This window comes from Clinocottus analis, unplaced genomic scaffold, assembly GCF_023055335.1.
Source record: "Clinocottus analis isolate CAN_PGR_092001 unplaced genomic scaffold, fCliAna1.0.p SCAF_21, whole genome shotgun sequence".
In the NCBI taxonomy this organism is placed as follows: domain Eukaryota; kingdom Metazoa; phylum Chordata; class Actinopteri; order Perciformes; family Cottidae; genus Clinocottus; species Clinocottus analis.
Genome location: NW_027175943.1, coordinates 2,086,179 through 2,101,524, shown reverse-complemented (window position 1 = coordinate 2,101,524; position 15,346 = coordinate 2,086,179). Strand labels below are relative to the sequence as shown.

The 15,346-nt window shown below is 41.5% G+C and overlaps 2 protein-coding genes across 5 annotated transcripts; both read left to right on the top strand.

The window, feature by feature from the left end:
• Positions 1 to 1,218: 1,218 nt before the first annotated feature.
• On the top strand, positions 1,219 to 6,219 carry LOC137792369 (programmed cell death 1 ligand 1-like). 4 transcript variants are annotated; one of them, XM_068588026.1, is made up of 5 exons: positions 1,219 to 1,387; positions 1,867 to 1,906; positions 5,188 to 5,203; positions 5,328 to 5,687; positions 5,773 to 6,219. In XM_068588026.1, the coding sequence occupies exons 2-5, from the start codon at positions 1,874 to 1,876 to the stop codon at positions 5,922 to 5,924; spliced, it is 561 nt and encodes a 186-aa protein (XP_068444127.1). In that variant the 5' UTR covers positions 1,219 to 1,387; positions 1,867 to 1,873; the 3' UTR covers positions 5,925 to 6,219. The 4 variants fall into 4 exon arrangements, 2 of the variants coding, with proteins under 2 accessions (XP_068444127.1, XP_068444126.1); XM_068588025.1 differs by having other exon boundaries at positions 5,325 to 5,687; XR_011078096.1 differs by lacking the exons at positions 5,188 to 5,203; positions 5,328 to 5,687; positions 5,773 to 6,219 and adding exons at positions 2,056 to 2,415; positions 2,501 to 2,963 and having other exon boundaries at positions 1,867 to 1,931.
• Positions 6,220 to 11,071: 4,852 nt separating this feature from the next.
• On the top strand, positions 11,072 to 14,757 carry vbp1 (von Hippel-Lindau binding protein 1). The gene is made up of 6 exons (XM_068587917.1): positions 11,072 to 11,200; positions 12,143 to 12,267; positions 12,378 to 12,444; positions 13,091 to 13,189; positions 13,296 to 13,434; positions 14,125 to 14,757. The coding sequence occupies exons 1-6, from the start codon at positions 11,120 to 11,122 to the stop codon at positions 14,199 to 14,201; spliced, it is 588 nt and encodes a 195-aa protein (XP_068444018.1). The 5' UTR covers positions 11,072 to 11,119; the 3' UTR covers positions 14,202 to 14,757.
• Positions 14,758 to 15,346: the final 589 nt, after the last annotated feature.

Here is a 15,346-nt window from a genome sequence, read left to right as displayed (position 1 = left end):
CCAAAGAGTTTCATGGCTGACTCCTAATTATTATTCTCTAATCTCATGCGCCTGCTGAACTAATAATAATATTAATAATTCATAAAGCGCTTATAAGACACACAAAGACGCTTGAACTGCTAACTCGTCATGTTTAACTTTCCTCAACAAACAAACAGAAGTGTTCCACAATGAGGAAGTAGATAATACAACGTTAACCTCAACTTCAAGCAAACCGGAGACTTGTCATAAACTAAAGGATGTAAAGGAGGCCGGGCCTGAAATAAAATCACACATACAATTCGCTGAGTCCTGCAAAGTGTTCATTCCCTGCTGCTCTGTGCGAGCAGATGGTATAAAAACTCTGGAAGTTCCTCAAACCACAGAAGCTGCATCAAGAGCATCTTGTGGATGACGTGACGTCATCTCTCTTCAGTTGTTCTCTCCACGTGGACATGAAGACTTTCAGGAGTTTAACTGGTGAGACTTCAGAGCTTTAGACTTCTGAACCAGGTGAGTTTTATAAAGACGCAACAAGGACACGAAGCAAAATTAACTGATAATAAATTAACTGATTAATTGCATGATTTTTCTGTGATTAATCTCATTATGCGTCAAATTCAATAATGAAGTAATAACTATTATATTGCCTCTTTAATTTTAAAGTAATGTTATCAGAACAATATAACAGCACTCTGGAATAACAACAAGTTAACATACATATATAGTTTATAAATCTGTTTTCTTTGTTATTTCTGAACAGGTACTATTCAGCAGTAAGGGTCCCTGTGAGGGACAAACCCCTCATTCTTTTGTCCATGTTCAGTCTGTTGCTTAGCTTAAAGACGTTAACCGCTTATCCTCATTAGGGTCGCGGGGCGCTGGAGCCGATCCCAGCTGTCAAGGGCAGGGTACACCCTGGACCAGTCGCCAGTCCATCACAGGGCAGACATAGAGACAAACAACCATTCACACCTTCGGGCAATTTAGAGTCCAATTAACCTATGCAGCATGTCCTTGGGAGGAAGCCGGAGAACCCGGAGAGAACCCACGCTGCCACGGGGAGAACATGCAAACTCCACACAGAAGGACCTGCCAGACCAGTATCCGAACCCCGCCCCACCCGGGATCCGAACTTAGAAAGGGGAACTCCACCGGCTGGACCAATGGGAAATCAACTGGCTGGACCAATAGGAAGCGAGGGGGGCGTGGCTACTCTGTGTTTCAAATTACAGCGGCATCCTGATACTGCGTGATGCAGGTTGTCGAACTACAAGCAGAAAAACTTCAACAAAGGGATCTTATGGATAACTTAAAGGTCTTTTTCTCTTTAGTTAGTCCTCTCACGCTCCACACGGACATGAGGACTGAGTGAGAAGTCTTCTGAGGTTTAGATTTCTGCGCAAAGGTGAGTTATGAACGTCTTCATGGTGCCGTAATGTTAATATTATTCTACATGTTTATTATGTGAGGATTAGTGTATTATACACGATGTTTACGGGTAAAAATGTGGACGGTTTGTTCAGTTATGAACGTTATAGTTCATAGTGAGCGGCAGTTGGTTGACAGGACACCTTGCGCGCGCAAAGCCGTTTGTGGCCGTTTGTTTTGCGACACTTGTTGACTGTTTCCTGCAGTGTTGAACCTACGCAGCTGTATGGAAACATCTGACTGCAGTTTATACTCATTTAATCTGACTATGAATGAAACGTCTTCAGGAAAAACAAGTTGCTGTGGTTGTAGTTCACGTTGTTGCTGCATCAGCATCAAGGCTTTGTGTTATCAGTTGTGTTGATGAGCAGAATGATGAACACTATCAGGAGGATTGTGAGCGCTGGAGACTGAAGATGTAAACCTCTCCAACACCTCCTCTGTCTCCTCTCACAGGGACGAGATGACCTGCAGGATCCTGCTGCTCTTCATCCTCTTCATCCTCAGCTCCGGTGTCTGTGGTGAGTTCACTTGTGTGTTTGTAAATCCCTGCAGCTCTGAAGCGTCCCTGAACGCTCCACAGAGACCTGTAGAGGAGTTTAAAGGCTGCATGTTCCAGTCTCTCCCTCTCTGTCTCCTCAGCAGGATCCTTTGTAGTGAATGTGACACAGAGCTTCTATCAGGCAAAGGAGAACCAAAGCATCACGCTGGAATGGAGCTTCACCATCAACAGTGAATTCTCCCTCAACTCCCTGCTTGTCTTCTGTGAGAAGTCTACTGGCGTCAAGGCCTTCATCCTGCTTCAAGTGCACCAAGGAGTCGAGGTCCCAGAGTCTCAGGATGAACACTTTGCAGGACGAGTTCAGTTGGACAAAGACGTCCTCGGAGAAGGACGAATCAGACTTCAGGTGTCCAGACTCAGGACCGCTGACTCGGGTCTGTACGTATGTAAAGTGGTCACGAGTTACGGGAAAAACTCTGGGGAATGTCGGCTCCTTGTCTCTGGTAGGTTGATCCAGTAGAACTCGTTCAGTCCAGTGAAAGTTGTTTCTCTTCACTTGAGTGAAACAGATTTGTTTGGTCTCTGCAGGAGCGGGTGATCGACCAGAACCTGAGACGACATCTTCACCGACAGGAAGTCTACAGCCATACAGTCGGGCACGGATCGTCTACTACTATATACTGGGACTGCTGGCTGCAGCTCTTCTGGCTTTTTCACTATTTACACTAATAACAACATATACTCATAGAAGAACATAAGAAACCTCATTGGTTCCTCGTAGGTGATGAATTTCCCAGAGAAACAACCCATCAGGACTAACGGTCTCTGTTGAACAAGTCATCACAGCTCTGATAAGACCTCATGAAACAAGAGACTCTTCAACATCTGGTTTAATGTATGAAATGTATGGAGGAAGAGTCTGGGATGAAGACTCAGCTGCTGATCCAGTTGTTCTGGTGTTAATCTTCTGTCCTCTGCCTACTGACAGATATTGTTACCATGCACTTTTTTAAACTTATTGATTGTGAATAAATCTCTATTTATATGAGAAGTTGTTATGACACTTTTGTTTAGCATAAACATTACAGTTACTTAATGCTTTGATGGGATGCTCTTGCAGCCCTCTATGCAATGATGGACTATAAGAAACTGAGCTTCTGCTGGCAATAACTAACAGATTCTACTGAGCGGTCAGGATAGTTGCTGCTCCATCAAAGCTGAACTTGCACTAAAACCCAAAATAATCCAACATCAGGACGCACGAGAGGAGCTTTCGTCTTCATCGGGCAAAAACAACCTTTGTAGTAAATATATTTAAGTACAACTTGAAGTATGTTAAGTAATTGGAACAACTTGAAGTATACTTGGTACATGTTAAGTATATTACTGTGTATGTGCTAATATACATGCAGATAGCTCACTTAATTGTGTTTTAAGTATATTTTAAATATATTAATAATAATATACTATTAGCACGTTATAAATATAATATTGCAGCTGTACCTGCAGAAAGCGGCAGGTGTGATGCGTTCAAGTGCTGCTCGGATGTTCCCCTTTCCGGAGTTCGGAAGTTGTTTTGTTTCTCCTGCGTGTTCATGAGCTTTAATTCATAATGTGTGAAACAACATGGACGCTACAAAGAAGATGTTTTGGATTGTTCTGCTTTTTGAGTCGTTGTTGTTGTTGTTCCGACTTTAAGGGCCGTTCGATGAACTTTTGCATTTGGGAACTCTTTTTTACGATTATACTGAACACAACATTAACAAGGCGGAGCAACACCGTGAAAAACTCTCAGTTCTCAAACGATAGAAACTACAACGACATCACCACGAGGTGAACTTAACGCCATCTTTCTTCAGTAGTTCCTCCTCGTGGACATGAAGACTTTCAGGAGTTTAACTGGTGAGACTTCAGAGCTTTAGACTTCTGAACCAGGTGAGTTATGAATCTCAGAGTTTTATAAAGACGCAACAAGGACACGCAGAGAAATTGTGTTAAAAATGCAAAATGTTTTATTTGTTGTAAAGATTCTTCCTCCATATAAATGTATTATTATTATCATCGTGTTGCTTGTCCTCTTTGAGGAAGTCAGAGTTTTATATACAACAAGAAAATGCAACATACACTCTTGCATCTACAACTGTGTGGTGTTGCTGTCATGATTATTCTATTGTTATAATAGAATAGAATAATCATTATTGCCACCGTTTCAACACGATCATGAAACCAAGAACCAACGCTTCTCCATGTTTACTGCAGTGAAGACAATGAAATGGAAAATAGCTTCTCTATAAATGATCTTGTTGTGTGAACACAGTCATTCAGGAGGGATGTGATATGCAGCAAAATAGAGACCAGTTTAAACAAGTTCCTCCCTCTTGACAGTGCAGCGTGATCGGAGATCTTGCCGGGGGAAGAGGAGAGTAGGAGGGCAAGACCTCTTAGCCTAACACGGTGGTTACTCCTTTTGACTATTATAACAGTGATCCCGGAAGAAATAACAATCTTCATCCAATATGAGTATAATGTCTTAGGTCTTTTATCTCGCCCCGCGTTAAATCGTTAGGACTTTTGAAATTTCGAGTTAAGTTATAGGTTTTGTTGAGGGTGTTTTACAGCTCTATGCTGTCAGGTCCCCACAGTCTCAACCCGTATAGCGAGTGCGTGCATCGTCTACACCTTCTCTCTGCCTGTTTGACACCATCTCATCATTATACTAACACTGCACAGTTTTCACCCAGAGATACTTACATTAAGTCTCTTCGGTAGATTCAGTCGTCACTTTTGTATCTCACGGTTGGTGGACAGGGAAAGAGGGTTAAATTGTTCTAAAGAACCAGAACTTTGTTTGGTGTCAGTCACTTACCCCATGGTAAGGCTGAGATTTTTTATTTGACCTCAAAGAACCTACAATAATTTCAACTCATTGAAACAGTGGTCAGTGTCTAAAGTAAAAAGAAACAAAATTTAAAAAAAACTAAGTTCAGATCAAAAAAACAAACTCTTTCTCTCTTCTGTGGTCCTGCTCTAAACTGCCAGGCTCTCTTCTCCTGATAGCAGAAGTTTTCTCCAGACTAAAGCTGGGTTCCCTGTCCCAACCCCTAAGGGCTGGGACAGGGTGAGATTTTCCTCCTGTTTTAGTAAAGTTGCATATTAAGTCTAGTTTTCTAAGAATCTGGTGAAAATGTGTGTGTGTGTGTGTGTGTGTGTGTGTGTGTTTTCACAGGGATGAGGTGACCTGCAGGATGCTGCTGCTCTTCATCCTCTTCATCCTCAGCTCCGGTGTCTGTGGTGAGTTCACTTGTGTGTTGGTAAATCCCTGCAGCTCTGAAGCGTCCCTGAACGCTCCACAGAGACCTGTAGAGGAGTTTAAAGGCTGCATGTTCCAGTCTCTCCCTCTCTGTCTCCTCAGCAGGATCCTTTGTAGTGAATGTGACACAGAGCTTCTATCAGGCAAAGGAGAACCACAACATCATGCTGGAATGGAGCTTCACCACCAACACTGGACTCTCCCTCAACTCCCTGAGTGTCTTCTGTCGACTGTTTACTGACGTCAAGGACTTCTTCCTGCTTCATGTGCACCAAGGAGTCGAGGTCCCAGAGTCTCAGGATCAACACTTTGCAGGACGAGTCCAGTTGGACAAAGACGTCCTCGGAGAAGGACGAGTCAGACTTCAGGTGTCCAGACTCAGGACCGCTGACTCGGGTGTGTACGTGTGTGACGTGCTCACGAGTTACGGGACGGACTTTGGGGAATGTCAGCTCCTTGTCTCTGGTAGGTTGATCCAGTAGAACTCGTTCAGTCCAGTGAAAGTTGTTTCTCTTCACTTGAGTGAAACAGATTTGTTTGGTCTCTGCAGCAGCGAGGGATCGACCAGAACCTGAGACGACGAACGGAACAAGTCTGAGAAAAGATTCACAGCCAGAGAGTCGTGGACGGATCGGCCTCCACTGTGCTCTGGGACTCACGACGGCTGCACTGGTTTTGTCTTTATTGGTTTCTGCCTTTTAAATGTAGAGAATCTGCCCCAAAACATGTCGGTGATATTGAGCCTTCAATCAACCGGAGACACTGCAGCATCTGTGTCTGACTCGTGATGATAAACAGCAGCAAGAAGGAAAGAACCAGGACCAGAACCTGAGACAACGAGCGGAACAAGTCTGAGAAAAGATTCTTCAGCGACAGGAAGACCTCAGCCAGAGAGCCGGGGACGGATCATCTTCTACTGTTTACTGACAGCAGCTCTTCTGGCTATTTCACTATTGATATTGATAAAATGTTAGGGCTGGACAAAGTTGCATGATTTTTCTACGATAAATCTCATTATGCACCAAATTTATGAATGAAACTAGTGCATTGCACGATTTTATTTTTAAAGTAATTTTATCATAACAATATAACAGCACTCTGTAGCAACAGCAAGTTAACATAAATATAGTTTATAAATCTGTTTTCTTTCTTTATGAACAGGTACTGTTCAGCAGTAAGGGTCCCTGTGAGGGACAAACCACTCCTTCTTTTGTCCATGTTCAGTCTGTTGCTTAGCTTAAAGATGTTAAAGACCAGCCATTGATTCACTTTATACAAAAGCATTACGTGTTTTTTATATTTTCCTGTTCAGTTTTTAAGCTAAATGTAATGTAAAAGTTCAGTTTGTGTTGGTTTCAACAACTGAAGTGAGGTACAGGTGTGAAGGACAGGTATGTTTGTTGTTACAGTTTTACTGTTGCACAATACACTTGTTTAAAGTTACGGATGTGTTCACTACAAATTGGATTATTTATTTAAAATTGTATTATTTAAAGCTACTGATGTGTTCATATATGAATCCCTATTGACATGAGAACATTTCACAATAAATTTACTGCTCTTATTCTGTGTTTCTGAGCCTCAGATTATTTATAAACTAATGTTTCTGACAGTCTGCTCCTCTCAGTCCTGATCAATAAAACATACCATTGTATCAGCAAATCACACGTTCACCATATGGAAGCAGAGACCATTCAATAAATACATATTTTACAAAATAAAAAATCCTCCTTGCCTACAAATGTTTTGGGCTGGTGTTTATCAACTAATATTAATAAACGAGCTTAATGATTTCAAACCCCTCCAGTGTAAACTAGCAGCAGCTGCAGCGTGTCGCCACTAGGGGGCAGCCGCTCTCTGCTGTTTCTCTACACTACATATTCCACTGCATTAATATTCAAAAAGGTGCCCATAAAACCTGCAATGAAAGGCAACGTGACACATAAATAACAACGTGAAGGAATCAAGAACAAAACCATAACAATAGTAATAATACATTGTAACAGAAATAATGTACACAATAAAATGTATAACAAAAACATGAAGAAATCAAGAACACAAAAACAACAACACAATGATACAGTAATAATGTATTAAAATAAACACAACAACTTACTCGTCCACTTTGCATCCTCGGCAGCCTTTCATCACTTCATACACACGCAGACACACAGACACACACACACAGACACACACACACACACACACACACACACACACACACACACACTGAACAGCTTGATTGGATGTCTGTTGGTACATTTCTTGCACTCGTTCAAAGGTTCATGTTCCGCTGAACTCTGTTTTTGTGACGATGACTTCGTGTTGGCGCGCTGATCAACATTGTGGTGTGGAACAGGAACGTGTTGCAGAGCAAGGAAACACTTTGAGATTAAAGTCTGCATGTGACCAAAGACAAAAGATGTAACTCTCTTACAGCCTCTTGTGTCTTTTCCAATCACTCAGAGCTGCGTCATGTTTTGTGGCTCTGCGTGACGTGACTGATGTCCGGCTGCAGAAACATAAGCTTTGTTGCAACATGCAGCACTCAGTTCTCCTCTTCCCTCTCCTCTCAGGGACGTCTGAGCCTCACGGGGCTCCGAGGTTTCGGCCGAGGAGGGCGGCAACGTCACGGTGGCATTCAACCTGCATCCATATTGCACACTGTTGCACATTTAATTTCCTTAATTTACTGCAGTGTTTTCTATTTATTGTGTACATATATTTTTTAAAATATATATTTCATTTTATTCATATATTTTGTGTGTTTAATTTATTCCATTTGGTGTCTGTAAAGTGTGTGGCGCTGCTACTTTGATGACACATTTTCCCTTGGGGATTAATAAAGTATATATATAATGTAAAGTGAGCAGGTTCTCTCTGACTTTTGGAAGAATATTTCCAGAGACTCCTGATATGCGAAGTCAGAAACTTCTGTTCAAGGAGCTCCAGGCTGCAGCCTGTTGATGTTTGTCTTGACCTGCACATACAAGAACTGTTAAGGTGACTTTGCACCAAACACGTCGAGACGTTTCAAACCAAAAGCAGCGTGACAAAGCGCGCCGCGAAGGGGGCGTGGCTTAACTCCGGGAAAAGAGCGCGGCAGGTATAAAAACTCTGGAAGTTTGTAAAACCCCAGAAACTACATCAAGAGCATCTTGTGGATAACGTGACGTCTTCTCTCTTCAGTTGTTCCTCCACGTGGACATGAAGACTTTCAGGAGTTTAACTGGTGAGACTTCAGAGCTTTAGACTTCTGAACCAGGTGAGTTATGAACGTTTGTTTCAGTTTGTGTAGATTTAGATCATCTATTCAGAATAATTCCTGAAACCACAGAAACTAATTAGCCGCATCTAAATGCGGAAGATAAAGTGCTTTCAAAATAAAATGTTCGATTTGTGTTATGTTGTCTTCCTCCATACTAGTTTATTATTATTATTATTATTATTATTATTATTATTATTATTATTATTATTATTATTATTATTATCATGTTGCTTCTCCTCTCTGAGGAAGAGGAAGTCAGAGTTTATAAGCAACAAGAAAATGCAGCAAATTATACAGATAATCATTTAAATGATTATTCTATAGTTTCTGTGTTTCAACACTGAATACTAAAGTGTTCATGGATCATGAAACCAAGAACCAACACTTCTCCATGGTTACTGCAGTGAAGACAAAGACATGGAAAATAACTTATCTATAAATGATCTTATTGTGTGAACACAGTCATTCAGGCGGGATGTGATATGCAGATAAACAGAGTTCAGTTAAACAAGCTCCTCCCTCTTGATAGTAAAAGAGTAAAACACGGTAATAAACGTTCTTGATCTTGAAAACTCTCTCTGTCTGTCTCTGTCTCTCTCTCTCTCTCTCTCTCTCTCTCTCTCTCTCTCTCTCTCTCTCTCTCTCTCTCTCTCTCTCTCTCTTTCTCTTTCTCTCTCTCTTTCTGTGCAGGACGCTACTGGAGACGTTCAAGGTGACCTGAATATTCATCTTCATGCTCTCATTAGTGAATCATGTTGTTAAAAAGCTTCTGTATTGGTCAATGATTCTTTACGTCTTGATCTCTTTTCTTCAGACTGAGTTTATATTTCCATCTTTTACTGAAACATCATGTTTACAACCAGAAACCCAGTTTTATTCTCTAAAGAGAAAAGAAACTCTCTGAATGAAGCAGATGAACATTGTGTTGTTCCAGAAGCAACGTGAGGAAGTTATGAACCAGACTGTTGCTTCACTGATGCTGTTTGTTGCATGAAATACATATTAAATATATATTTTAGTCGGTTCAGCTGAAGGAGGTCAGCATGTTGCAACACTTTTGTCTATAAGAGTGAAACTGGAGCTTCATAAATATTTGTTGACCTGTTAGGGAGCAGGAGAGAGAAAGTGAATTCATAACTCATGTAGATAGTTTCATCTGCACTGTGGGTCCTTTGATGGGCTGCAGGTTGCTTCTTGATGAGTTGACCTCTGACCTCTGACCAGAGGTCTTGACCAGAGGACCCTGCAGCCCAGAAAAGAAAAGAGTTTCTTCAACAGTGTTTCCTGTTTGTTTCAGAGTTTGAGCTGTGGCGCCATCTAGTGACACAAATGAGTTACTTGAGCCTAAAGGTTCTGATTGTGTGTGTGTGTGTGTGTGTGTGTGTGTGTGTCTCCTCTCACAGGGACGGGATGACCTGCAGGATCCTGCTGCTCTTCATCCTCTTCATCCTCACCTCCGGTGTCTGTGGTGAGTTCACTTGTGTGTTTGTAAATCCCTGCAGCTCTGAAGCGTCCCTGAACGCTCCACAGAGACCTGTAGAGGAGTTTAAAGGCTGCATGTTCCAGTCTCTCCCTCTCTGTCTCCTCAGCGGAACCATTTATAGTGAATGTGACACAGAGCTTCTATCAGGCAAAGGAGAACCAAAGCATCACGCTGGAATGGAGCTTCACCACCATCACTGGACACTCCCTCAACTCCCTGAGTGTCTTCTGTCAGCTGTTAACTGACGTCAAGGCCTTCTTCCTGCTTCATGTGCACCAAGGAGTCGAGGTCCCAGAGTCTCAGGATCAACACTTTGCAGGACGAGTCCAGTTGGACAAAGACGTCCTCGGAGAAGGACGAGTCAGACTTCAGGTGTCCAGACTCAGGACCGCTGACTCGGGTCTGTACACGTGTGACGTGCTCACGAGTTACGGGACGGACTCTGGGGAATGTCGGCTCCTTGTCTCTGGTAGGTTGATCCAGTAGAACTCGTTCAGTCCAGTGAAAGTTGTTTCTCTTCACTTGAGTGAAACAGATTTGTTTGGTCTCTGCAGCAGCGAGGGATCGACCAGAACCTGAGACGACATCTTCAGCGACAGGAAGTCCACAGCCAGGGATTCTGAACGGGATCATCATCTTCTATGTACTGACAGCAGCTTTTTCGGCTCCTTTACTAATTGTGTGGAGCATAAATTGTACTATTCAGAGAGGAAACTACACTCAGAAGAAAAGAATCCTCATTGGTGCCTCGTAGGTGATGAACGGTCTCTGTTGAACAAGTCATCACAGCTCTGATAAGACCTCATGAAACAAGAGACTCTTCAACATCTGGTTTAATGTATGCATGTATCAGCAAATCACACGTTCACCATATGGTAGCAGAGACCATTAAATAAATAAATAAATATTTTTAAATAATCTTTCTTGCCTACAAATGTTTTGGGCTCGTGTTTAACGACTAATATTAATAAAAAAGGAAATAATTATTTCATTTTTTTACTGCCAGCAAGCAGTTACAGCCTTCTGCCACTAGAGGGCGGCGCTGCTCCAGTGACGGTTGACGCACAGGCTTGTACGTAAAGGAACGTAAAAACGTAAGGAACGTAAGACGTAAAGAAGGAAGGAAGGCGTTAGCTTCTCTCCAAGATGGCGGCGACCATAGACACCAGCAATGCCGTACAGGCGACAAAGAGAAAGCACCTCGGGATCCCCGAAGCGGTGTTTGTGGTGCGTAAAGGATAACACTTGTATGTTTTATGCGAACGAGTCTACGATGAGGTTGGACCGTTGAAAACCAACGTCTATGCTACTTGTAGCCGGGTGTGTGTGGGCGCGTCATGCTGGCTACCAGCTAGTTAGCTCAGTTAGCATGAGAGCTAATCCTGCTGTGTGTGCCGGCGGGGCGGCTCCTCGCCTCCATCTATGGACAGAACTGTCTGTGTGAGAGCTGCTTTTATTCTGTGCTGTGTTTCTTCTTTGGGCTTTGAAGCATTTTAGTCGCGTTCAAAGTTAGCATGCTATGCTAATGCGTCTGTTTCAAGAGTAGCTTTAGCTGCCTCCACTATTCTTTACTCACTGTTAATATTAATACAGTAGAAGATACTCAACTTAAATATAAATACTTAACTACTAGTGAAAGTAAAGCCTTGACTAAAAGTACGAAGTTAAGTATATCAGTAAAATGTACAAAAACATTATCTTTTATTCACTTTCATTTAGATCCGGTTATGTTGCTTCCATAAGATGACATCTTTAATACTACAACAAATAATAATAAAAAATAAACATGTCTGTTAATTTGTCTAAATTGCCTATTTGCATACCCGTACATCAGATTTCAGAAAACTTGTAATAAAGAACACATGTCTTTAATTCCTATCTACATTTATAGCTTCATTTAAACACATATGTCTAAAAACATGGCGATTTAAAGAATATGTACAAGTATGGCTATTCACAACATTTCTGATTTACGAGTAAAAACCTTTAACTTTAATGTGTCAACAGCATTTACTTATATCATTTTAATTTTTTTCAGTTCTTTGAAAGCAGATTTTAGGGATTATTATCAAAAGGTATCAAACAAATGAACAATGCTCAGCAGAGATATTGTTATTGAATTTGACTTTGAAGTCTTCGCTCTGCTGATATTTTATTTTCTCCCTCCAGGAGGACGTCGACTCTTTCCTGAAGCAGCCGGGCAACGAGACGGCCGACTCGGCTCTGAGGAAGCTGGACGAACAGTACCAGAAGTATAAATACATGGAGCTCAACCTGTCGCAGAAGAAACTCAGGTAACGCCGACTGAAGCGCTCGCAGTCCTCTAGCGTTAAAGTAAAACTGATTACAGCGGTCGGAGAGTTAGTTACATAGGATCTAATATTGTTTCTTCTCCCGTCTGCAGGTTGAAAAGTCAGATCCCACAAATCACACAGACGCTAGAAATCCTCCGACACATGCAGAAGAAGAAGGTGTGTATCGTAAAGCTCTTATTCAAGCGCGCTTCCTCCTTCAGGATTTATCTTTACTGATGGTATTTTATCTTGTTTTGCATCTTATATTTTGGATTTTTACTCTTTTTGTTGTTTTTCTGACTGCACAGAGCTTTGTTTTGGTGCCATGAGTTTTATATTATATTAAAAACTGCATATTGTCCGTGTGCATCAGCTGAAGTGTGTTCTAGTTAAATCAAGACGGCTCAACTTTTGAAAGCTATGTCACAAAATCAAGTCGTTTGAACACTTTATTGCCGTTTATTAAACATTTAATTTGCACAGAAAAAGCTCGTAATGGGATTCAGATGGAGAAACACATCGAAGTATGAATTCATATCTTCTATCAGCTTGCATAAATATTTAAATTTCAGTCCATAGGGATGAACGTCACAACAAAATCTAATTATATGAATATTTCGAGACTCTTTTTAGCTTAAAAAACTCCAAAGTAGTTCCAAACAAAATCTACTTGAATAGTTGAATTAATCAGATACATGAAAGAAAGCAGTTAGTTATTGACAGTTATCCTTCATTTCTTCAGCTGGAACTGAATATAAAATGTCAGGTTATGTTGTGCTTCGTAAAGATAAAGAATGTGTTGTTGTTGTTGTTGTTTACCCAGGGGACCACGGCGCCCATGGAGACGCACTTCATGCTGGCCGACAACGTTTACTGCAAGGCCTCGGTGCCGCCCACCGACAAGGTCTGCCTCTGGCTGGGGGTGAGTACAGCTCAGACTATCAGCATCGCGGGGGTGTTTGAAGCAGTGGCTTCTGGGTAAAGTCCCCCCCCCCCATCTACATCTCGCTCCTTCCCCCCCCCTGAAGGCGAACGTCATGCTGGAGTACGACATCGACGAGGCCCAGGCGCTGCTGGAGAAGAACCTGTCCACGGCGTCCCGCAACCTGGAGACGCTGGAGGACGACCTGGACTTCCTGCGAGACCAGTTCACCACCACGGAAGTCAGTATCCTTCCTCTGGGGCCGGAGCGCTGCCTGCTGCAGGTTTTATTGTTGTTGTTGTTGTTGTTTGTTCTCCGCGGTGATAGGAAGCTTTGTTGAAGCGCTCCGTCACTGTGAAGACAAGGGAGGATTAAATCTGGAGAGACGTAGAGGCGTCGCTGCAGGAGGTCACATGACTTGTTGCTGGGCGGAACTATTTCTTTGGTCGTTTCTGTCCAACAATAAAAACGGCAGCAAAAATAATATAAAGATTTATTTTTACCACAATGTTTTTATGTTCATGAAGTTACTTTTATGGTAACTTAAAGTAAATATGAACGTTTAGATTTTGCAACTTGAGTGAAGCGGCCACTTTAAAGCAGTAAATATTTAAATATTTTATTTGCATCGTTTAATAATTCTGGATTATTATTCAGAATGGATGGATAGGTGGGTGGGTGGAATTTTTTTTGACAAGTCGCTGCTTTTTCCCACGCTCTGCTAGGACCTTTAACGCACCGTTTTTTCATCTTTTAAAAGCAGTCAAAAGCATTGTTTTTAATGAGTTTTCCTTTTTGCTGCTAAGCCCCGCCTCCTGTGTGGCACAGCCAGTCAGCTTCAAAGTGTTTGCAGCAACTTTGTATACATCTCTGAATGCATTGTTGTGTTGCTGCTCCTCTGTTGTTGTTGTTCCTTCACTCCCCGCTCCCCTCAGACATGGCACGAGTCTACAACTGGGACGTGAAGAGACGGAGCAAAGAGAGCATCCTCAAATTAGCAGACAAGTCTTAATATCAGCAACACACAACACACAACACACACACACACACACACACACACACACACACACACACACACACACACACACCCCTTCCTACTCGCTGTCGTCTCCTTCATCCGATAAAAAACAAACCTGCGTGTTTGACCTGCAGCTCTGCAGGCGCTCGTTGTGATTTAACCCCTCGAGGTGAATGAATCCAACGCGTGAAGTCGAGCTTCACCTCTTTGTTTTTCTGTTAAAAGTATTTTTTCAAGTAAAAAAAGAACAAAAACCTAAAACAACGAGAACGTTTGTTTGTTTTATTCTTATTTCTTTTTTTTTTTAATAAATTCAGTAAGTTGCCGTCGTGAGCGAGCTTTTCTTTCTTCTTCTTACCGGCTGAACTCGTTTGTTCTCAACCACAACGTCCACACACACGAGTCTTCCTCTTCCTCCTCTTCCTCCTCCTCCTCCTCCTCCTCGTCCTCCTCGCTGACCTGTCTGTATTTATTTGTCTCTCACTGTTTTCATTAAACAATGAATGAAGTAAACAAAGAACATTTGGGCAAAGAGACGAGACCTTGACGTGGTGCCGTGTGTTTTATTCTTCTGGTGACGAAAAGTCATTTAATTTAAACATTTTCTTTATTAATAGTGACTGTTGAGGATAAACTACATAATTATTAATTATAATATTTAAAGGAACTACATTTGAAGATGTATGAGGGACTACAAGTGTCATGCAAATAATTAGGAAGCATTAATTACAAAATAGAATATATATATATATATATATATATATATATATATATTCTTATGACAAATTATTCCATAAAAAGTGGAGTAAAAGCCTGACAATTGACTTATTGATTGCTCATAATGTATTCTCTCATTAAACATCAGTTATTACAATACTTTATATTTATTTCTGCTGCCACCTGGTGGCGACGTGAGGAACTGCAGCAAAGACTCCACGTCGCAGTGATGGAAAGAAAACGAGCTTTAAAGGCATTTTGTTGGTGATTATATGTATATATCGGTTTTGGGAACACATTGCTATCTTAAATATGTAATAAGTTCTCTGATTTTTCAACGAAATATGTTCAGTTAAGATCAGAAAAGACATTTTAATTAAAAAAGTTGCACAGAGAACTCTGAACAAGCTGATTAAATTACA

What these genes read in the sequence shown, in the direction of transcription:
- LOC137792369 (XM_068588025.1), top strand. Translation starts at nt 1,874, where the DNA reads ATGACCTGCAGGATCCTGCTGCTCTTCATCCTC. An exon ending in ATGTCAGCTCCTTGTCTCTG is followed by an intron (nt 5,688 to 5,772) that starts GTAGGTTGATCC and finishes TGGTCTCTGCAG; the next exon opens with CAGCGAGGGATCGACCAGAA.
- vbp1 (XM_068587917.1), top strand. Translation starts at nt 11,120, where the DNA reads ATGGCGGCGACCATAGACACCAGCAATGCCGTACAGGCGACAAAGAGA. An exon ending in TCCCCGAAGCGGTGTTTGTG is followed by an intron (nt 11,201 to 12,142) that starts GTGCGTAAAGGA and finishes TTCTCCCTCCAG; the next exon opens with GAGGACGTCGACTCTTTCCT. An exon ending in CTGTCGCAGAAGAAACTCAG is followed by an intron (nt 12,268 to 12,377) that starts GTAACGCCGACT and finishes TCCCGTCTGCAG; the next exon opens with GTTGAAAAGTCAGATCCCAC.